Here is a 23068-nt window from a genome sequence, read left to right as displayed (position 1 = left end):
ATCAAACTAGGAAAGCCCATGTCTTGAAGAGAAAAAGGGAAACATCTTTCTTTATCCACTTGGCTGAAGTGAATTCAAGGCAAAGAAAAAGAGCACTAAAAAATCCTATACATGCACATCTTGAAAGAGCCTCTTAAACAGTGACCACAAAGAATGTCCAGAACTGAGTGTGAGCACAGAGCAGCAGCTACACCACCTTTACTCCTCCTCCCAGCTTCCCACACAGCCATCCCAGGGCTGCCACCAGTGGCTTCCCACTGCCAGCAATGGGACAAAAACCAACTCCAGGCTTCTCTCTTGTGAGTAGCTGCTCTTCCACCCCAAATTCAGCACCCCAGCTCCTAAAATAAAACCCAAAGCTCTCAATAATCTGATACTGATCACAGTAAGAGTCTCCTTTCACCTGAATAAGAAAATTTAGATCAAAAATAATCGACAGAAGTGCCTGGACAGAGGCAGCTCTGGGTGCAGTCCTTAATCCCTGGATGCCAGCCCTGAGCCCAAGTTTGTCACCTGTGCATGCACACCCAGTCCTGCTGAGCTGTGCCTGCTGTTAACAGCCCTGTCAGCACTGCTGCTTCCCAGTGCTGTCCCTTTCCACAGCACGTCCTCACTGGCAAGTGCTGTGGAACAGGGATGACAGGAAGCATTCCCTGCTCACCAGCAGCACAGGGACACGGCCCACAGGGCCAGGGGCTCTGGTGCTGGGCTCTTGTTCTTATGGCTTGGGGATTTGGTGGTCATCTTCACTGGGGGGTTTGTATTCTCTCTGACTACTAAAGTGACTTCATCTTGGCTCATTCTGCTGTAAAAGAGCTCAAAGTTTTAACACTAGAACCGGCAGTTTGATTTCCTCCAGTGGTCCTAAGCTCCAGAATTTACTCCAACTTAAAACAGTATCCAAAGTGACCAATTCCTTTATCCCAATGGAAACAAGGAGCAGAGCAGAATGTTTTACAAGCTGGAGCTTGTAACATCAGCTCTTCTCTAAGGGAAGACAGGGGCAGAAATGAGAGAAGAAACTTTAACAGGATCTCTGCAGCTGAGACCATCCATATTTTCTTCAAATAATGAAGAAATCAAATACTGAGTGAAAAAGTTATTTCTTTTTTTGTGGGGAGTGGGGAGGAGGGGGGAAGGAAGAGACTTAAGTCCCTAATAGGCATCATTTGGCTGCAGATTAATTTTATAGTATAAAAATAAATATCATTGCTGTCAGCTAAATCAGAGCTAAAATGAGAAAAAGCTGGAAAGTCTTGTTACAGATCTGACTGTGCTTTGTCCTCCCATTTCACAAGGATTAACTTCTTGTACCCAGAGCTGTGCTCACACCCTCAGCATTACTGCTCCTTCTCCAGAGAAACTCCTGCCTTTGGCCTCGTGCTCCCTCTGCTCGTGTTGTTACCCCAGCACCAAGCAGCACTCACTCTGTAACCGATGTTACATTTTCCTGTCCAGCAGGTATTACTGGATCATCTCTCAACTTATCATTCGGAAGCTGGGGCGGTAAGAACTCCACATCCTTTTTCTTTGGAACTTTATAATACTTCCAAGTGGTGTCAGCTTCATCCTCCTCCAAGTGGACGGCGGTGCCGACGTACACGGTGGGCTCGATCACCTCGGGGAACGCGGCTGCGAAAGGCTGCGACAAACCGTCCAGCCTGTCTTCCATCGCTTTCGTGGGCACCAAGGGCTCTGGCGTTGGCATCTGGTAGAAGTGTTGGCTCTGGGGCGTGGAGGGGGCTTTGGGCACCCCCTCGTCGGCGCCGTCGCAGGGGTGGGGACTCAGCGGCGGCGGCTGCGGCGAGCTCGGCAGCTCGGCCCCGTGCAGCGGCGGGGCCTTCGCGCCGTCCGCCGTTCGGATGGTGGCAAACCTCACTTGGCTGTCTGGTGCAGCCATCACAAGCCTCTGACTCGCTGAATCTGCCTCCATGGCAACATCATCACTGATAGATACACGATGATGAAAAGGAGTCAAAGGGCGTTTCTGTGGCTTATCCCCTTTGTCTTGCTTCTCATTTGTCTTGTGCTTCGGAGCCGCCGGCTGCTGGGGGCCCACAGGTGGGGCCTGCCCCTGTTGACCTGAATTTCTTGGTTTGAGATTTTTGTGCCTGCAGAATTAATACAGGGGAAAAGACTCCGCATTAATCTTTCAAATATGTCTGTGGTGTTCTTTTTCACTAGATAAGAACCTGCTTCTAGGCCATTAAACAGCCCGTGAGGGACATCTGAAACTGTTCTGAAGTGAAGCTGCCCCTTCTCTCTGAGCAGAATTGGAGTGACTTGAGCAGCACTGTATGATTTTAGAATACCATTGTAAAAATTGTTACATCTGTCCTATGAGCCAAACGCACAAATAATCCTCAGAATTAAGACAGTATTTTATAACTGCTTTAGCAGAAATAGATTGTCACATGAATACCTCATCATTTTTAACTTGTGCCAGCACTGATGAATCAGTAGAACAACGTAAGAATTAGTGAATGGCTTCTGGAATTCAAACACTGATACCAGCCAAGAGAGCTGCCCAAGCCTCACTGGGTTAAGGACTGCAAAATTAACACCAAGAAGCCAAGCTCACTCCTACAAAAGCTATTTCCAAGCTATTACAAGGCTTTTGTAGCTGCTTACTTACAAATTTAGCAAGTGTGGGAAAAAGAAAAATGCAGTGTCTCAACTGCATTAATACAGCTGGTTCTGTTCAGTGTAAATGCACTTCAGCTTAAACATTTCATCTGCAAGTTCAAGATGCCAGCTTTCAGGATCATCTGACAGAATGAGGCCCATGAAATACTGAAGTGTAGAATGAAATGTTTATGATTAAGCCATTGAACTGCAGGTACATGCTCAGTACCTGGGAGTTCTTTGCCACTCTTCCATTAGCAAAGTTAAGAAGCACTTGTATTGAAAAAACAGGATTAGGCAGGGATAAAAGGTAAGAGGTATCAAAATCTATTTTTACTTTAAACTCTTACACACATCCACATGTTTTTCTCCACTTAGAATTCAAAACACGTGCAGTAATAAGGGGGTTTAGGTCTTTGCAATTTCTCTTTAGGCAATTGCATATTTCTAATACACACCTCACATAGTTAATTGATTGGTTTGCTCTTAACTAGTGCTATCATAGCTAAATTCTCCTTGAAAAGAACATTTAATACTCCTCCACACCCCAGCTCTTCTCAGGACACAAGTATTTCCACAGAACTTTAACCAACCATTTCAATAAGAGAGTTTAAAAAATGCATTTCTCTCAAAATGCTACATCCTCCAGACAGTAATTTTTTCTTAAGATACCAATATTCCCTGCAAGGTAATCAGTGTAACATTTAAATCAGAGAAAGTGTTTAAACCTATTGCAACACTTCAGTCACCTAAAGATTAATATTCTGCCATAAGTACAGAAATTGAGAATTCAATGAAATTAATGTTTCCCTTTATTTTAAATACCTGTATTAACAGTCTGTGGCATTGCAGCCTCAAAAAAGGCTGTATTATATACATATATAATACACATATTTAATGTAATATATTATATATAATATATATATTTAATCTTAGACATTTTCCCTTTGTTTTGATCCCTTTTTTCCCAGCTAATATACAAAACCCACACTGCCCTCCACTCCCAGAGGAGCAGTTTTCCACACAGCCACCCTGGGAATGCCACCCTTCCCAGAGAGCAGGCCTGGAGGTTTATTCCTATTCACCAAGCTCCTGATTAACAGCTTTCTCCCTTCAAGGCTAATACCACAGCCCTCTAGAAGTGGTGTTTGAACCCTAAACCAATAGCATTCCCTTCCCAACCCCTGAGAAAGCTGCCCAGAAGGTGGTGAGTGCCCACATCCAACTCCAGCCCAGGACTCGGGAGTTGTCCCTGCACTGGCAGCAGCTCCCCCCAGCCAATTCACTCCACTCCAACCTCTGCAGAAACTCCTTGGGCAGAATTTCAAGACCTCCAATGACATTTAGGAGAGGAGATAGAAATTTTCTTCCAGCTTTCCTCCAAGCAGCTACTGCTTAATTACTCCTGCAGGAGAGATCAGGAGCCTCTCCTGAGCACTCGAGCCCGGCGAACATCGCGGGCTGCGCCTCTGCCAAGTGCTGTACCTTGAACAATTGCAATTTGTCCTCTGCGTGGCTTCAACAAAATCCCAGGATGCCACCTTGTCAGCTGTCTCCTCCTCACACAAGCCATTTGATGTAGCAGAATACTTCCTCCTAGGATTCAATACCAGGAGAGTTATTTGGGAGCAACATATGTTCTTCTCTTATCTTCTGGCAAAGCTCAAGAGCAGTTTGGTGACAAGGGATTCAGCAAAGAAAGGATAAATAGCCTTTTCCTGACATATTAAACTGAGAATTAAGTAAATCATTCCTAAACAGTTAGGGAAAAAATGAACTTCTTTAGAAATGCTTTATTAGAAGAGTAAAGTACATTCCACCAGCAGTCACAGCGCCCTTAACAGAACTAATTGCTACAAGGAACACACAAAATATTGGAATTTTTGGCTTCAAAGGATAAGTACATACTTGTTCTGTGCTCTGTTCATGTTGCACTCTTGCCAGACTCTGTCCACCACTTGGTTGGCCAGTTTTCTGGGGATTTTGCCACCGTGATGGCTGGTACTGTCTGAGATAAACCCGTCCGAAACCGAGGAAAACTTCACCCATTTCTGGGCAGACTGAGCATCAACTGAAAAGCAGCACCACAGGAAACAGATTCAGGCAGTGAGACAATGCAGTGTCTATCACTCCAGTTCAAGCACCAGAGAAGTGACTTCTTGACTCAGTGTTAGGAAATAAAAACACAGAAAATTTAGGAATAGTAGCAGATTATTATAGGAGATTTGAAAAAGCACCATATATGTTTGTTGTAAGTGGGATGGATATTCTTTAACTTTGATGAAAGTGACCTGAAATAGAAAACAACTTGAGCAAAGTTATAATTTTAAAAAAGGGTCAAGCTTGGGTAACAAAAGATCATGGAAGGAAAAGAGAAACAAAACCTCTTCTGCACAATAAAACTTATGTAAATGTCACCTGAAACTATCAGTGAGTGTCACCTGCTGTGACCTAAATCAGCTCCCCATAAGCCCTGCTCACACCCAGGGCAGAGGGCACACAGCCTGACTGGAAACTTAACTACAGCCAGTCTTCCTGAACTGGGAGAAAACATCACCTTTCACTGCTGACTGAGGGCACAGCACGGGTTATGGAGCTGTGTCAGAACACAGGCACGCCCACAGAGGGGAAAAAACCCCAAAAACTTCCCCAGAGCAATCCAAAGTACTGGTGACAACCCCAAGTACAACAGCAGCTCTAGTTTCAGCCGCTCACAGAAGAGTTTGAGTTCACTTTGCCCCCAGCTGATGACATCAGTTTTACTACAACAAACTTAGGACTACAGAAATGTGATTTTTCCTCCCAAGCCAGCTGCACACAGAGCACCTGAACCCCTGCAAACACTGCTGTGTTACAAGAAGCCATGGAAACAATCCCCTCATGCAGCAGCCAATTCCTTCCCACCTGTCTGAACCTCCTCTGGGGACGTGGGTGGCGTCAGGGTGACCGAGGACATGGCAGGGTCTCTGGTGGAAGCAGGCACTTGGTGCACCCCCAGGCAGGCAGTGGAGCAGTGGGGAGCCCCCCCGGAGCTGGGAGCAGGGATGTCTGTCTGAGGGACCAGCACGAAGCACGCCGGGTACACCATCCTCACTCCAGCTGCAAGAGAGGGCAGTGCCCGCTTGGTTACACTCAGAGTCCAAAATTCATCATCAAATTCATCATTGCAGCAGGCACTCCTCAGCTGACAGACCCTGCTCTACCTACTGAAGCATCTCCTTGGACAAAAAACATCTTGTCACCTCCACCATTACTTGATGTGCTCTATACAGAAGATTTGGGTGAATGAATAAAAAGGGCTTTGACATCCTCATGCTGCTACCTGCTTCTGTCATTTTGTTTTATAAAGGCTGCAAAAATCCTTTTAGCATCATGTAGCACTGCCAACACCCCCAGCAGCACGAGGGTCTCCAGCCTTCACTGCACTGTGAGCTCCTCACACAGGAGGGATTGCCTCTGCTGGCAAATCAAAGGTCACCAGGCCACAGCAGAACAATCCACTGCATCCAGGGGCTGGGATTTTGGGAAAAACAGCAGATAGAGGCAGTGCCTGGGTACAGCAGGTTCTCCAGGACTGTGGTTTTGAAGACATCCCTAAAAGGCAAGTCTGCTATGTTTGAATTTGCAGGGACTCTGAAACAGCACAACGTGCTTTTGATTCAGCTCAGATGTCAACAGTGATCATCCAGGGCTTTTTTACTCTCTTAGTTTTTTTTTTTAAATCTTCCCTCTCAGGGCACATAAGAACAAGACCTCCTACTAATGGGTCTGCAAAATCCACTTTGAGCAGCAACCCATCATAGGCAGTCCTGGGCATCAAACAGGAAACCCAAACCCAACCACCACTGCTGCAAAGGAATCAAATGGGGTCACTTCTGCACTCAGAATTCTGCAGCTTTATCCAGCCAGTTTATTTCAGTAATTAAAGGTAATCAGGCTCACCAACAAGGACTTCAACAGCAGCTAAAGAATCATCCTCCCAATCCATTTCTTCTTGTTTCTCCTCAGATCCCTCCTTCAGGTTGGATGTGACAGGGTAGAATTGCTTCCACTCCCCAATCAGCTTTTTTGTGGATGAATCAGAAAGCTTGAAGGACTGCCCTGTGAGTGTGCCATTCAACCCAAAGGGGCTCAGGATAACTAAAACACAAATAAAAATCCATTGGAGATGATATTCACCCCAAATTCCCTCCTCCCCTCTGCAACAGCAGCACTCTTATTTCAGCCACACCAAATAAACAACTTACCATTGGTAAGTCAAAATGCAGCCTAATCATGATTTACACTACCCAAGCTTTTGGCAATAGGTTCCCATTGTCAAATTTATAGGTACTGCAAGAATTGAGGAACCACAATAACAACTACAAATTAATCCATTCAAACAAACAACAGGCAAGTTTTCATCTAGGCTTGCAAGGAGTCTCAGATACAGGTGGGATAAAGAAACACTTCCAGATCCTGGCAGAGTTTAGGGGTTTGCTCATCCTTTCATTCAGCTGGTCACAACAACAGGGAATACAGAGGGAATCATCTGGTTCATGCTTAGTCTTGTCCATAGTAGGGAAGCACAGCTGCTGTTAAGTTGCATTCAGAAAATAAAAAGCAATTTTGGACACTGAGCACTACTGCAGGTGTGTGGCCATGCAGGAGGGGGATCACACAGCCCCACTGACCAGACTCAGGCCCCAGCACTCCTCTGTCTTCCAGAGCACAACCTGCATCTGCTGGGGGAACCACAGGGATTTACAGGCAAGGAAGAGCCAAGTGAAAAGGGTGGGAATGGCTTAAATACACTGAGCCAGAAATGGGTTTCTCACAGAGGGTTGGTGAAGGTATCTGGGGGTTTATAAGGTTGAAACAACAAAATATTTAAGTCACCAAAACGACAATACTTGGAAAGGGTGTCCTGAGGACAAATGATCCAATTACATGCCAAGAGATGAATATGCAAATGCTCCACCTGCAGCAGGCCACAGCAGCTGGCTGTGAGCACAGGGCACAGCTGGGCACAGCTGGGCACAGCTGGGCAGCTCTGCCCCACTGCCAGCCCAGCCCAAGCCCTCGGGGAGCAGCCAGAGATGAGTGCAGGTGTGTCAGCAGCACTCCCACCTTGGAAGGGGCTGTTGGACTGCTGGGCCAGGGTGAGGTGCTCCTCGCTGAGCAGGTACACGGGCTGGTGCTGGCTGATCTCCACGCTGGTGCACACGTTGCTGTCCCCATGCAGGAAGAAGGTGAAGGAGCAGGACAAGTGCTCACTGCGAAGGCAACAGCAGAAAATAAGTCTGAAGAACAGAATTTTTATAAGTTGGTGTCTTTTTCTGTAGTTTTCGGGCATTTCTTCACAATATATTCATTAATGGAAATAACCAAAACATCCTCCTATAAATAGCAAGAAAATGCTGAATATATGGTCCCCTTACAAACCCAAAGAAAAACCAGTCAGAAAAGAACAGGCACTAAGTTTTCAGTTTCTTCAGTCTGACACTTTATATTTTGCTGTCTTGAGGAAATTTAAACCATAATTTTTTACAAGACAAAAACCTGTAATTTAATATTTTTATACCTTATGCATTTATTTAAAATCTCTAGAAATATTTCTGAACATATTTTATTTTTAATGAGGTCATATCTAGGTTGTTCTGTCACAGCTTCACTAAGCAGAATTTAATATCAGCCAACAAGTCACTTGTTTAAGTGCAAGAAGAATGGCAACAGCTTTGAGAAGTGGTTTTGTTTTGTTATTTAAATTGAATCTTATCTTCGTGTTCTTGAAGCCAATCAAGTAAGTAAAAATGAAATCCCATACCTACACACAAAAGGGAAGATACAATCAATTTAAAAAAACCGAGGCTCAAGACATTCTTAATTAAAGTCATTAAGACAAGTGTCAATGTTTAATAGCAGATGCTTCATTGACAGCTTCTCTCATGGTCCAGAGTTTTAGGAGGAAAAAAATCCCAGCAGGCTCCAACAGCACAAAACTCCCCAACAATGAACATTTCTCCTTCCTACACCTCTGATTTAAATGCAGTGCACAGTTATTAGTGAGCAACTGCACAAAACCCTTCACTCTGCAAGATCACTCTGCAGAGAATTTCTCATTTCTGGGGCCCTGCTTTGTGTTGTTGTCACAAAAACACAGCTGACCCTTGCAAGGACAACCAGGAAAACGTTTCATGTTGCATCCACACCAACTCCACGGTTTATATGAAATATTTTTCACCAATTTTAATTAAAGGGCAGCAAGAAAGGAAGGCAAAGATCCCTGCTAGAAGTGGCACATCCTCATACCCACCTGGAAAACTCCTTTTTTTTAACCCCTTTTTAAAGAAGCTGTACAGGCACAACATTCCTCAGTTACAGAGGCTACAAGTTGCCCAAGTGTCTGCCAGACTGATGCACTCCAGCAGGAAAAGAGATGTTTAAAAGCAGGAGATGCTGCTCATTTGGACATTAAATTGGGTCCAACATCATGGCCAGAGAGGGACCAAGGTCAAGGAGAACCTGAGAAGAACTTCATAAAGTGCTGGTGAGAAAATAAATCTTCCTTTGTAAGGAGGGAGCAGCAAAATCCTGCTCAGTCTCAGAGAAAGGGATCAAGCCACAGCAAACACTGATTTTAGTCAGTCAGAACAGCAGATACTGGAGAGGATTTTTGCATAATCCAATGCAAAAGACACTCCATGAACTGCTGCAGCCTGCAAATGAATGCAGCAGCAGCGTGTCCCAAAAGCACACCGTGATCCCACCTCCAGGGCCCAGGAGGCTCTGGGACACTGGTGTCCCTTTGGCTAAAGGCCAGTCTGGCATTCCTGGCAAAGCACAGACAGCTCCAGGGCAGGGAGAACCCACAGGCACCAGAGCGACCATCAAAACACAGCTCCACAGGTACTGGGAACATTTCCAGTGCCATTTCCAAGATGTTTCTTCCCCAGGGGGAAATGGTGGGATGGGGAACAGCAAGGGGAAAGAAAAGTTTCTGGAATTGGCACAGTCCATTCAATCCATGGAATGGATATGGGTGGGTTATCCACCCTCACGCCTCAGAGTCAGGGAGCAGAAAGGTGGAACAGTGACAAAAACAAAGCACATTTAAAACTGAGGACCAAAACCACCCAAAAAGGATGAGAGAGCCCTCAGAGTGCTCGTGCAGGAGCAGGAAGAACAGCACATTTTTATTCCAGCACCTCAAAGCAGGAGTTGCAGTGACCCCACTGAGGAGCTGCTCTGAGGGAGAGCATTCTCCAGCTCTGCTCATCTGCTCTTCAGGTTTAATTGTGTTTAGGGGCAAAAAAGGCGAGATCTGGATGAACTGTAAACTGCTTGCTAACAGCTGAAACCCACACGGCTCAGGAATGCCAGGAAAGTCACATTTAAAAATGCAGTGAGGATGGAGCTGAGCATCTTCCAGTGTAAGACAAGTCCCGTGGCCAGGACACACCACTGAATTCCAGTATGGAAATCTGATTAAACTGTAATCCTTATGCAAATGGTGGAAGACTAATTTTCCAACTGAATTTTATTTTCCAAACCATGCTGGATGTTTTAGGGTGAAGGAGGTTGGCAGTGCCTTGGCTCCCTGTGACAGACATGATTCAGAAGCTCAGTATCAGCAAGATAAAAACTTAAAAATAAAAGCACATATTCCCTATATACACTTTAAATGCAATTAAGCTTCACCTCTTGTAAACACCCCATTGTTAGCCAGATAAAGGGCAAACAATCAAGGCATAATCTGATGGAATTCAGATAAACCAAGACAAAGGGAGGCATCAGCATGATAACAGAAGCATTTCAATTCATCACACTGCAAAACCAGTCCTGAGGAGGAGCAAGGAAAACTCAAGGTCACCATGCAAAAGCCAAACCCAAAAATACAAACAAGAAAAAAAGAGCCCAAATCAGATCTCTTTTCTCCCCCAACTCAGCAGGGGAGAGATTTCCAACAAAATAATGCAGGGAGGGAGCACCCAGAGCTGCCACTGCCATTGTTCCAGCTCTGCCTCCATGGCATGGAGAGAGGATCCACTGCCACAATCCACTCTGGAAAACCCAAATATCGCCCAATTTCCACTAATCCTGCCTAGAAATAGAAGTGTGAAACAGCAGCAGAATGCACAGCACCGGGGGGGTTCTTTGGAGGGGCAGCAGAGTCCTGGCCAGGAGGAGGATATGTTTCACAGGAGAAATACACAGTAAAAAAAGGAGTCTGGAAACTCGGGATAAGGAACCAGATCCCAGCCGGGACACAAAGTATCCCTGGAAGCACCAGTGTGCTTTAAACAAAGCCTAACCTGCGAGGCAAAATTAACTCTTCATGGACTCGAAGGCAGTTTGTTTCTTCTGAACCACTCTGCTCAGAAACTGCTTCCCCACATTTAAATTATTTCAGGTTACAGAGCTTAAGAAACAGCAATGCATGTGGAAATAATCACAAGAAATACAAATAAAGAATCCTAATTAAAACAGAAAAAAAAATCAAAACCACAGGGAAGCTCTTTGGAGGGAGTGGAGAAAAGGAGGAAGGAACATGAAGAACCAGAGCTCTGCAGTGCTGGATGCCCCCACACGAATTATTGTATGGGCTTAGCAAGAAACCCTCCAAACATGCAGGCTCTTTATTATTGTTTTGTTTCAATTAATACATTTGAACATCCTCCAGTTCTTTCAGTTTCTAGAGCCTGGCTGCCAGTGCAGAACCACATCTTGAGAGGAACATTCCAAACTTTACCATAATCTAATCTAAAAAAAAAAAAAAGGTGTGTGTGTGTGTATATATATTTTTTTCCCCACCATTTCTCTAAGTCCTCCTCTAATCTTCTCAATAACTATAAAAAAAAAAAAAAAAAAGGTGTGTGTGTGCATATATATATTTTTTTTTCCCCCACCATTTTTCTAAGTCCTCCTCTAATCTTCTCAATAACTCACCTCACAGCCAAAAATCCTAATCAAGCAAAAAACCTGCCACGTATCACTTTGGGGTAAATAGGCAAATTATCTTCACAATTCAGTCAAGGACACAGTAACAGATCAGGCTGGTGGTTTCCTGCCTGCTAACGGAGAGTTCATCCTATTTTTATTTGCAGACTATTTTAGGTAGCTCAGAAGATCACTGGTAATTTGTGCAGAGCATCTCACCACTGAAATATGAAAAAAAATCCCTACACCTCAACACTTTGAAATTTTATTCTGCATGAAGAGAGAATAAGAGATGTCCTTAAGGTCAGATATAGAACAAAAATATCTGATGCTAAGTCAGCATTGATAACTCCTCTTTTCAGTACTTTTACCACTACCATCATTTGTTGTTGAATATACTTTTATCCAGAAAGTTCTGAAAACAAAATCCTAAAAAAACCTTTTTGTCTTATTCTGAACATCAAGTTGCTCCATTAATATTTCTAATTAATTTCATTAAAGTCCCAATCACAGAATTTAGGTATCAATAATCCAGTTCCCAACTGATTTCTGAGTAGAGATATGAAGTGCCATCAGAACAAGGATCCTTTATGACTTTTGATCTGAACATACCAGAATTCAATTAGATTGAGGTCCAATCCTGAAAGCAACTTTAAAAACAAATAAAAATAAAATAAGAAAGAGACTCCTTGGGAATAATGCTATTTGAAGCAACCTTCAGTCCTCATCTAAACTCCATTAAAATACATTTGTGTAAAACCCTTTGATTCCCCCATGCTCCCTCTTCACTCTAATCACACAAAACAAAGATGTTTTTGTTTCAGAGACAAAGGATTATGATTTTATGGGGGGGAAAAAACCAGAAGCTGCTGTGGATAAATCCAATACAATTTCTACTTCTACCTTTTTAAGAATAACTGAAGGGTAGGAGGGGAAACCACACTAAAATCCACATCTACAGGAGGTTTCCATTAGCAAATCTGAAAATATCTTCTTGATAAAAAGGTAATTAGGTCTGGTTTTATCTCCACATTAGGACTTCTGTAGAGCTCGAGATCTTCAAAGCCCTTCCCAAACATTGGCTGCATTAGGACCCCACTAATCCACACTCAGATCACCTCCCCATGACAGCACCAGCACAAGGAAGGCTCCAACTAAAAGCACATTTTAATAGTAAATAAAAAAAGACAAAACATCCAAACGTTTCAGCTGAAGGAGAAAATGTTTGTTTTATGTAATTACTATCTCCTGTTTTCCTAGCTTGTCTTTGTGAATTACTTCTGAGTTGAAGTGGGAGCACCTTATGCTGCCAAGGCTCTGCTAACCCAACCAAAATATTTACAGAATCCTCACCAAGAGCTGCCCGTGTCCCTCCCTGCCCAGGAACAGACTCTGCAGGGAGATGGAAATGTCCTTTCCTGCCCCAGGGCTGCTGCTGGGCCTGCTGCTGAGCCCACCCCTGAGCCCAGCTCTGCTAAACCCACCAGTGCTGAGCCCAGCTCTGCTAAACCCACCAGTGCTGAGCCCAGCCCAGTGCCCTCCCAGCAGGGACAACTCACCTGCCTCAGCAGCACAAACACATCAGCTCAGCTAAAGCCCTAATGAATTAATTACCTTGCACCATTATTTCAGTGTGCCATGACTGCCAGAAGTTGGTACACCTTGGCCAGTGTGGAGCATTTTCCCCAGGGGTCGATCCCAGAACTGGCTGATAAAAATGGAGAGTTCCCAACCCTCAGCACCAAAGGGAAGCTTCTCCCAAGAGCTGTCCTTCACCACTGGGTGCCACTGAAATAAATTCAAAGCATCGAAGAACCTCCTCTTGAAAATCTGACAGTTCCCTTCTATAGTAAATTCCTGGGATGGAGAACAGAGCCTTGCAATTAAATAGGTTCTTTGGGAAATAAAAAATTATAAGGAAAAAAGGTTTAAGGTGATGCACACCCCTCATGGAGCCCTAAGTCTCTTCCCTTCCTGTTTGTTTTTTATTTTCTTTTCCTTTTAAGCAAGCTGGGATACAACAGAACAGTTTTTGGGACCACTCACACTTCCAGCTGCAGCTGGAACACCACAGGTACTGAGGAGAAGTTTCTCCACCTCCCTCCCACCTTTGTTGCTCCAAAAGCCCATCCTATTTCAAACGTGACATCCTCAATTCCCACTCCCCATCCACAACCCTGAATTGCCAAACTCCCCAGTCTTAATTCTCACTGCAAAGGAGCAGGAAATTCAGTGTGCCTGTGCTGTGATCAGCAAAATAGGAAAGAAGTCAAACACAAAAACCAGTGCAGTGAAGCTCAGCAAATGCACAGCTACATGTCCCAGGGAGCTGCAGGTTCTGTATCAGAAAGGAAGGCTCCAGAGCTGGAATTCCTGCTGCTCCTCTCACTCTGGACAAAGCCATGGAGCAGAGATGCTCTTCCAAGCATCCCTGAGTAACTCCCCATGGCCAGGCAGGGAAATACAGCAGAAAGCTGATTTTGATGAGAACACAAAGCAGAAAAACATAGCTAATAGCAAAGTAGAAAAAACCCTTCCAGTTCAAAGCACATCATTAATGACTCCTGTCAAAAGGCTCTCCAAAGCATTCTTTGTGGCTGAGGATGTTTTGATTTGACTTAGACCTGAGAGTTAAAAATATTTATTTATTCCATAACTGAGTTATGTGCACTAAAACAAACATAAATGTAGCAAGCAATCTGTATTCCAGAATAAGCCACAGCTGCCTTAGACTGCCACATTTTAAATTAACTTCATTATTAATGGGCTTAGCTTCATCCCAGTAAAACAAATTTTATTTTTATACACACTAAAACTCCAGCACAGTATTTTAAAAGGAAGCAAACTGATTTTTTCAGGAGGCAGCAAGTTTATACATACACACAAAGGTATATATTTTTCCAGATACAATTATAAGCAACACTACAAAGAGTTTGCTCACTTTCCTGTATTTCAGAACTTAAATGAGACTAATAAACCTGTCACCTTGGATTTTAGCATCCTTTAATTTGAGGCTGCAAATCTCAATTAGCTGAACTTGAGCTTTCACAGGGAAATATATGTGTGCTATAAAGAATAAAGATCCAGAACTTATTTGGGGAAGGGATAACAGCTCTAAACATCCCTGTGCTCCCAAGCCAGGGGAACAGCTTTCCCTCTATTGCTCTTTCCCATCCTGAAACATTTACAAACATCTTGGTAAACCACATTTTTTCAAAGTTCAAAATGGAAATGCAGTATAACATCGTCATTTCACAAAATCTGAAGTATCTGTATGTTTTTTGTATTATTTTATTGTTCAGTGAACAACAAGAACAGATTTATACTTGAAAGCTAAAAACCCAGAGCCATATCATTTTTTTCCTTTCTCCTGATGAACCAACTACCAGTGTAATTTAAGCTAAATAAGAGAAAACTGCTTTGTGATGTAAAGTGCTAAATTTGTCTGCTTGTAGTCTCTGTAGCAACCCAATATTCCAAAGAGACAATCATGTGATCAATGCTCTCAGCTCCTGCTGTTTATCCTGCACTGTCCTACTTACAGCAGCTCTCAATTCCAGCTGTCTACAGCAAAAGGAAAAACATCACCTGCTCTCCTGCCGGGACACGATGCCAGAACAGCCTCATTAGAGCTGCTGCAAAAAAATGTTGACATTGTTTGATTTAAAGATTAACATAGGGAGGAAATTTACACTGCAAAGAATTGAGCGGCCTTAATAGAAAATATTCCAGCACTATCACTTGGTTGCAGACTAAATAGACAGAAATAAACCCAAAACCTGTAGGTGAACCTTGTTTTGGTAGTTAATTCTCAAGTATGAAGGAATTTTTGAGCTTTAGCACCCAGAAATCTTCTTCTGTTCCTTAGAAATAATAATTCCCAACAGCATCCCAGGGGATCAAGAAGTAAAATTCTCTGTTCCTGTGAAAACATGACCATGGGAAGTGGGAGAAGGGAAGCACAGAGGGCAGAAATGTGGGTTAAAAGCAGCATTCCCTTTGTCTTGAGGGCAGTGAGGAGCAGACAGGCAGGAGCTGATCCCAGCAGTTAATGCCAACACAGACATTTCTGATGGCACTGCAGCACCATTCCCAGGGCCCAGATTTAAAAGATACCCCCAAACTCCCACTGCAGCCATGGCCATCCCAATTCCAGCCTGCAGGCTGCACCACGCTCAGGAGTCACACCCTCAGTGCCACCTCTTCCTCATGGCAAGATGAGGTAGAGAAAAAAAAATCCCTCTCCAGAGCTATGATAAGCACACCTTCAAAACAAGATAACTCCATGTACAAAGGTTTAAACAAAGCCAAATTGGTATCTGGAATATTCCTCAGCAGTCACTTCCCATGAAGTTATATGCTTATTATTTTAATTTCTATGGGAAATAAAAAACAGAGAATGGTGGCCTGGCCTTCTAAAATCTGAAGCCAGACTTGTGGTAAACAGAATTACCCTGAAACCTGTGCAGCAAGTTATGATAACTTTATCACTTCTGAATTTCCAAGTGGCTTGTGGGGTGGTTTTTGTATTTTTTGGTTTGGGTGTGTGGTGTTTTTCTCTGGTGTTTTTTCACCATTTTGAAGTGAACTCAGACACAAGTTCTGCTTTGCCACCCACTACAACTGGCTGCATTATTTCCCAATTACAAGGAAAAAAAAAAGCAACCATACAAGTAATATAGCAGCTTTTAGCATTCTACACTTCTAGCTGTCTATCAGATCCACCCACAAATTCAGGATTACTCAATTGTTTGCTTACTGCTATTTCAATTGTGTTAAAGTTTAGCAAGTTGTAATTATTACCAAAAACTCTAAGAAATGCCCCTCACATAAACACTTGGTACTTCATTAGGAGTGTCATATTTGATTTATTTAATTTGTATCTAAAATAGTATTTAATCTGACAGCTTTCCTAATCATATTTAATTCCAGGTATACTCCAGTAATGAGTAAGAGGAACAGTCTCATCCAAAGGCAGTTACTGAAGCAATCCAACCAGCACAGTGGGATGGAACAGATCAGTCTCCATCTCACATTTATGAGGGGATTTTGGAATAAAACATACACAACCACATCCCTGAAAGCAGCCACAAAACAACTGGTTGGAAAGGAGAAAAGAGAATTACATTCCTATTTGTCAAATTTTCATTTCATGTGTAGTCATTTCAACCACATTAATGAGCTTCAGCTTCTGTAGTCTCCAAGTGTCCAAAACAGGTTGTGACAAATACAGAGACAATTTTTTTTTGTTTGGTTGCAGCAAAGATCTTCAGCAAAATCCTCTCTGTGGTTTTTCATTCATCTGGAAAACTGAAATCACCCACTTAAAAATGGGTAACAAGACCCCAGCACAGAGACCCTGCTTCAGGGAGCTGCTCCACCCCTGCCCTGTCCCCAAACAGGAGTGGAACAGCAGACTTGAAACCCTCAGAGAGTTTCCCCAGGCAGGGTAATGGTGAACTACAACATTAACTTCTTTTAAGTTTCAGACTAAATAATCAGTCCGTCATCCAACTACACTTCCTGCACCTCCACACTTTCAGTATCCACATCCAAACTCATAATCCTATCTGTAACTGCTTTCAAATCTTTGTAAAAAATGTTTACTATATTCAAAGAATCTCTATCCTAAAAAAAAACTTTTAAAAATTCAATTACTAAATAGTTTAATTAATCTTTAACCCTGAAGTTTTTATACCACTATTTTATATTTTTATAACTACTGTATTTAAGAACCTTATTTAAAAATGAAAATATAAATAATAACCAAACTCTAACTCTACCTAAATAAGATAGTTGCAAGGCTGTGAACTTGTTGTCAGAGATCAGTTCCTGCCCATCCATGAGTGCTCCCTTTGCTCAGGGCTGGTTGGAGCTGGGAGCAGCAGGGGAGGGAGGGAAGAGCAGGTCATGGCTGGGATCTCAGCTGAGGGGTTACTGCTCCCACAGCTAAAGTTTTAACAGATCTCATATAAGAGAGGCTACTTTAATAGGTTTATTTGTTTAGGAGTCACATCATTAAAGAGTGAACACTCAGAACTATCTCTGAGTCTCACTCATCTGCTCACACACCACACCAGCATCAATGATGAACGTTCAGGATTTCCTTTTAAAATTAAAGTGTACAATGCCACGGACTTTTTATTTTAATATAACCTTACACAAGGAGGAAAAAACCCACCAGAGCAACAGACAGGAAGGCAGGGCTGCTGGAGGAGCTGTTATCACAGCCCAAGACCTATTAGAAATCACAGCCTCCCTCCTGGCTGCTGCACCACCACAGCTATTGTTGGGAGAGCAGAGCACAGAAAATCTCCCCTTCTGGAAGCACAGGCTTTCAAACAGAGCTGGGAAAAATCCAGATGGGATCAGCTTCAAATGAAAGAAACAGCTCTATGTGCACATCCTTCAAAGGGACAGCAGGGACAGAGTGGGGCTGAGGTCCTGCAGCTCCTGCACAGCCCCGGGAAGGGCAGGGGAAGGAGTCACCTCCACACCAAGGGCACTGCCTGCTCCACTTCCAGGCAAATTCCTTGAAACGAAAGATTTCCAGCAAGAACAACCAAGCTGATTGAAATCTGCAGCTGTAAAACACAGGGAACAAGTCTCTAGAGTGGCTGGCCAAGCCTCAAAGTGCAGGGTGAGATAAATTATGATCCAAAGCACACTGGTAGCAAACTCCACATCCCCAGGATACCAAATTACCTCAAATTACACAGGCACAGGAATTCCTTCCCAGGGTTTCTGATGAAAGAACAGAAGAACATTCCCAAAGACAGCAGAGTAATATGGGATGAAAGACAAAAATACAGCTTCAAAACTGATTCTTAAGATCTGTGCATCAATACTCACAAACACAAGAGGGGCTGTTGGGGATTTAATTTGGTTTTTAATTAAGCCAGCCACATCTACAAAAAATTATAAACTTTGTATAGTTTTGGCTGATTAAGTGGATCCTAAGGAATGAAAAAGATGCAGAAGTTGTATTAAGGTTTAGTTTTTGTTAGTTTTAGAGCAGCTGTCTGGTAGGAAATGTATCCACACCCCAGGTGCCACATTCAGAGCTTTTTCCAGGCTGCTGCAAGTCCCTTTGTGTGGGGTTTGCAGTGCCACACTTAACTCTGGCCATGAGAGAAATGGTCCTTTTACCACAGGAGTGTTCCAGACTTGGGCACCACACAACACCCATGGCAGTGTTTGGTTCTCTCCCACAAGCCTGAACTGACCCTTCTGAAGAGCCCAACTTTCCTGAGAGCAGAGATTATCCCAATTCTAGATATTCCTAGGAGGGATGAGCCAAATTTGCCACGAGAGCACACATCTGTTCACCATTCCCCCACTTCATTCCATAAAAGCCAGTGCTCAGAGCATCACATGGTATGGAGCTATCTGGTAGGAAATACTGAAATTTCTCAACAATAAAATATCTTACATGATCTGTCAAAGCTATTTACATATTTTTCCTGTAGTTCTGGGCTACATATGATGAAATTGTGTGAGTAAGCACACAATTCCTTCAGTTATTTTCATTGAGCATGCTGACATTCTGACCTTCTTCAAAAAAGAATCAGAGTCTCCAAATTAAATAAACACTGCTATTTTATTTTAAAAGCTTTCATCAGCTTTTCCAGCAGCTCTAGAGAGCTTTACAGAATTAGTCTAGGAGAATCCAGGACATAACTAATGCTAGTTTAAAATGGCAATTTGGTCAACCAGTTCCTCAAAGGAGGAAAGCCCAGACTGTGCCAACACAATATTGGCCAAAATAGTTAAAAGTAAACTCTTTACTCTTGATTTATAGCAGAAAAAAGTGGATGGACAAGGACACCCCAGAGAGGAAACATTTGCCCTGACCAGGGTGGAGAAAGAAATGCCTGGAACTAAAGGACAAGTTTATACATAAATTAAAAGCAGCAGTTCACAACTACTAATAGAAACACACACAAACATGTGCTTCTGCTTCTTTTGCTCCAAAACAGCTTCTAAATTTCTTTCAAGTTTAAATTTATTGCAGAAGATGCCAACAATGGCCAACTCCACACCCAACAAGCAAAGCCACTGATCTCAAAATTTCCTGCATGCAAGATTTAACACATATATAGACACACAAAAAAACCACACAAAAAATCCCATCATCTAAGCTTTAAATTACTTTGGATGTTAAAAGCTGATTTGGGAACAGCGATTAAACTTGTTCCAGCTAACCTAGTTTTTATTCATTTCATTATTTATTGCTAGGCAACATGGACCGTGTCAAACCACGTTAGAACCATGAGAAGAAGTCCTTCCAATTTAGATCAAAAATTCTCTCCTCACCCTCCTCCCTCCCAGCATGGAGGCCACATGGATTCTTTTAACAGCAGCATTCCCAGACACCATCCTTTTCCTGACCAGGAGCTGACATTCCCAACTCTCAGCATCTCCCATGGGATGCAATTTATCCAAAGCTCAGGTGGGACCTGCAAAGAGCTCTCCATGATGAGTCTTTCTTGGTGCTAGCAAGCAGAACTAGCTGCAGTCACCTGCAGGTCTAGGGCAGATGGACCTTCAGAAGGTCCTTCATTCAGGACCTCATAAAAGATACGTCACTCAGGACCTTAAAAAAGATACCTTCATTCAGGTCTTTAAAAAAGATAGATACCTTCATTCAGGTATCTTTTTCTTCCTTCCTGGAAGACTCTACCTTCTTTCCCAACACCCATTATCCATGCTTTAGACACGGGTACCAACACAGAAAAGATTGTTTACAGTGTTTAGCATTACTCCCTTTCATCATAAGAAAGTTTTGAAGAACTCCAAAAAAGCAGCAAAATAAGAAAGAGCAGAGACCCAGGCTCCAGAATAAATCATCCACAGGAGCCTCTTAATCAAACCTTCCTTCTAGCACAAAGAACAAACCCTCTAACTTCTTCCAGAGAGCAAAACAGAGCCTCCTACCTCTTGTTGATGGGTTTCTCATCCTTCTCGTAGGGCTTCACGAACCACTTGCCGATGCGCACGAAGTTCCTGTTCATCAGACACCTCTCCAGCAGGTTGTGGACAGCCTTGAACAGCAGAGTGCGGCACTCGTAGGACAGCCCGTTCTCCCAAACCCCATCTTCCTCTTCTGCAAGGCACGGGGGAAACAGAAATCACTTTTCTATTCCATCCTGGCATGTCACACATATCACAATAGCCTTTTCTCTCCTGTGAGTTTTTAAGAGATATTCACAGCATAACACACAACCAAAAGCAGCCTGTAGTGCTCAGATAACTCTACTTACTTTGTGATGGAGCTGCTAAAAGTGATCAGCTGTAAAAATATCTCATCCCCCACAGGGAAAGAAGATTCAACAGTTGTTTGTACACAAAAGGAAACAAGTAGCAGCAGCACGTTATGACTGCAGCCTGCAAGAGCGCTGTGTGATCTGTCTGCAAGGTGGCTCGTGTTTTGGGGAGTCTGGGTTACTCATCCTGCAGGATTGGTGAGAATTAGGCTTAAAAATAAGTTTACCAAAGCCAGACCGAATATATTCTGGTGTCTTTGAGTAGCACGGACTGAAGAAAGCCAAGAACAAAAGTCAGCAATCAACTGACTCTCAATGATCTACAATTTGCTGGAGATGATGAAAAATGCTCAGATTCAGAATACTGGTAAGAGCAACATGATTCTCCCCACAAGACTCAAACCTGCCATTTTTCTTTTTAATTCAACATTTCAAATGAAGATATTTAAGCAGCCTAGCCCTGCTTTCTGATGTACACAGAGAGAAAAATCAGCAAGACAATGCCCAGTTCCTACCGATGGGATTCTGAAGTCAAACACTGACATCTTCTGTGCCCACAAATCAAATACAGCCATGGAATCCAACTTGCACAAGCCAAGATGATTTGCCAAATGGAAAAGTGAGATTTATGACAAGGAGCTGCAACTTCTGCCACCACTCTGGCTCCTGCTCAGTGTTTGAACAGGGTCTAGAGGCCCTCCAAGCACAAGCACTGGTCCAAAGAGCTGCACTGGCACTGCAATTCCCTCAGCCAGGTACAACAAGGGACATCTGAAAGGCCCTGAGTGTCTCCCAGAATATATCTGATATCATTCATCCCCAGCAACACTAACAGGAGCATAATAATATAATAAAGCTTGAGATACTGCCCTTAAATCACTGGCAGTCAGATCTTACCTTTATGGCTCTAATTCCTTGTATTTTGTGGTTTACATCTGTCCCTCAGGATGTGCTCCTGGTCTCCTTGGCCTAACCTAGCAGAGTTACTCTCCAAATGCCATTGCTTTTATACTCCAGGTAACAGCAGGGACGAGGAGTTTGTCTGACATAGATAAGGAGACATTTTTACTCCAGTCTCTGGACAGTCATGGAATAATTTAGGCCAGAGGGGACCTGTGGAGGTCGTTGCTCCAAGCTCCACACAGAGCCCACGTGAGAACAGGTTGTTCATCTGTCACAGCCCCTGTCCCTGCACATCTCCAGGGGCTGGAGTCCAGCTCTGACATCAGTGCCCTGCCTGCTCCCCTCTCCCTCAGAGCATTTTGGTTCCCCTGCTTTGCTCCATGGTCAGAAAACCTCAGCAACACAGCCAAATCCTTGCATTTTAAATCCTCCTTGGGAATAAGCCCCTTCACCTTTCTCTGGAAGCCACTTACAAGCTTAAAAGGTTGCAATATTATTAACTAAAGTCTTGATATCCTTAAATTAGAGAGCATCTAGAAAACTAGACACCTAAGAGTTTTACTTAGGAAAAACCTTACAGATTATTACAATACATAATATTTAAGGCAGAGACCACAGAGAAGGGAATTTCAATAGTACTGGAACCAAAACATGGTGACCATGTTTGTATTTTGCTATATTCCACACAGGGAAAAGTAAATTTCCACACAAGGCCAGTATTGTGAGTAAAAGAAATACTCCCAGGAACTCTGAGGGACAGAATAAAGAGTAAACAAACCTGCCCCATCATTTATAAAAGAAGAGGTGTGCATCATTACAGATGAATCATTCCATGAAATAATTTTCTGGGAAAGACAAGGAAAAACAAGGAGCAGCATTTCCCAAAGCACAGACCTCACCACAACTTTCCCACCCCACCGCCCTACTCCAGCGCTGGAGTGGAGCAAAAACTTGTTTTTAAAAACTGTAAAGCTACAAGATAACACAGTAACTCACTAAAGAAACATCACACACCGCTCTGGTAACAAAAAGCAACAAAAGTCCAAAGTCAAAGGGTGTGAAGTGCCCGTGCCAAGCACAGAGGTTGCTCCCCAGCTGCAGCCCTGGAGGATGCCCAGGCACAGCCCTGTGCCAGGGGCAGCAGCTCAGCTCCAGAGCAGGACCAGAAGCAGCTCAGCAGAGCAAACATTAACTCCTGAGCTGGCTCGTGTTGGACTTTAGCTGCACAATAAACTGCTCACCATTTCAAAGGTTACACACTTGGTTTGTACACAGCTCTTGTCATACCAAGCAATCGTTCCAAGCACATCCCTGCATCCAGGACCTTCTAGAAGACTGAATGGAAGGAGCCAATT

General features: G+C 43.3%; 1 protein-coding gene across 4 annotated transcripts in view; it reads right to left on the bottom strand.

The window, feature by feature from the left end:
* Positions 1-23068, bottom strand: part of MED13 (mediator complex subunit 13) — a 51308-nt gene that overhangs the window by 18941 nt on the left and 9299 nt on the right. Inside the window, exons 3-10 of one of the 4 annotated variants that reach the window (XM_039720412.1) lie at positions 20482-20650; positions 7735-7907; positions 7299-7346; positions 6568-6765; positions 5530-5724; positions 4534-4696; positions 4111-4221; positions 1428-2111 (exon numbers count right to left, since the gene is read on the bottom strand). In XM_039720412.1, coding sequence (XP_039576346.1) covers positions 1428-2111; positions 4111-4221; positions 4534-4696; positions 5530-5724; positions 6568-6765; positions 7299-7346; positions 7735-7907; positions 20482-20650 — 1741 coding nt within the window. The remainder of the gene's footprint in view (positions 1-1427; positions 2112-4110; positions 4222-4533; positions 4697-5529; positions 5725-6567; positions 6766-7298; positions 7347-7734; positions 7908-20481; positions 20651-23068) is intronic. The other 3 variants (XM_039720413.1, XM_039720414.1, XM_039720415.1) reach the window with 3 other exon arrangements.

This window comes from Passer montanus, unplaced genomic scaffold (assembly GCF_014805655.1).
Source record: "Passer montanus isolate IOZ18808 unplaced genomic scaffold, ASM1480565v1 scaffold44, whole genome shotgun sequence".
In the NCBI taxonomy this organism is placed as follows: Eukaryota; Metazoa; Chordata; class Aves; order Passeriformes; family Passeridae; genus Passer; species Passer montanus.
Note: the sequence above shows the minus strand (reverse complement) of the source record. Positions and strands in the feature narration are given on the sequence as shown.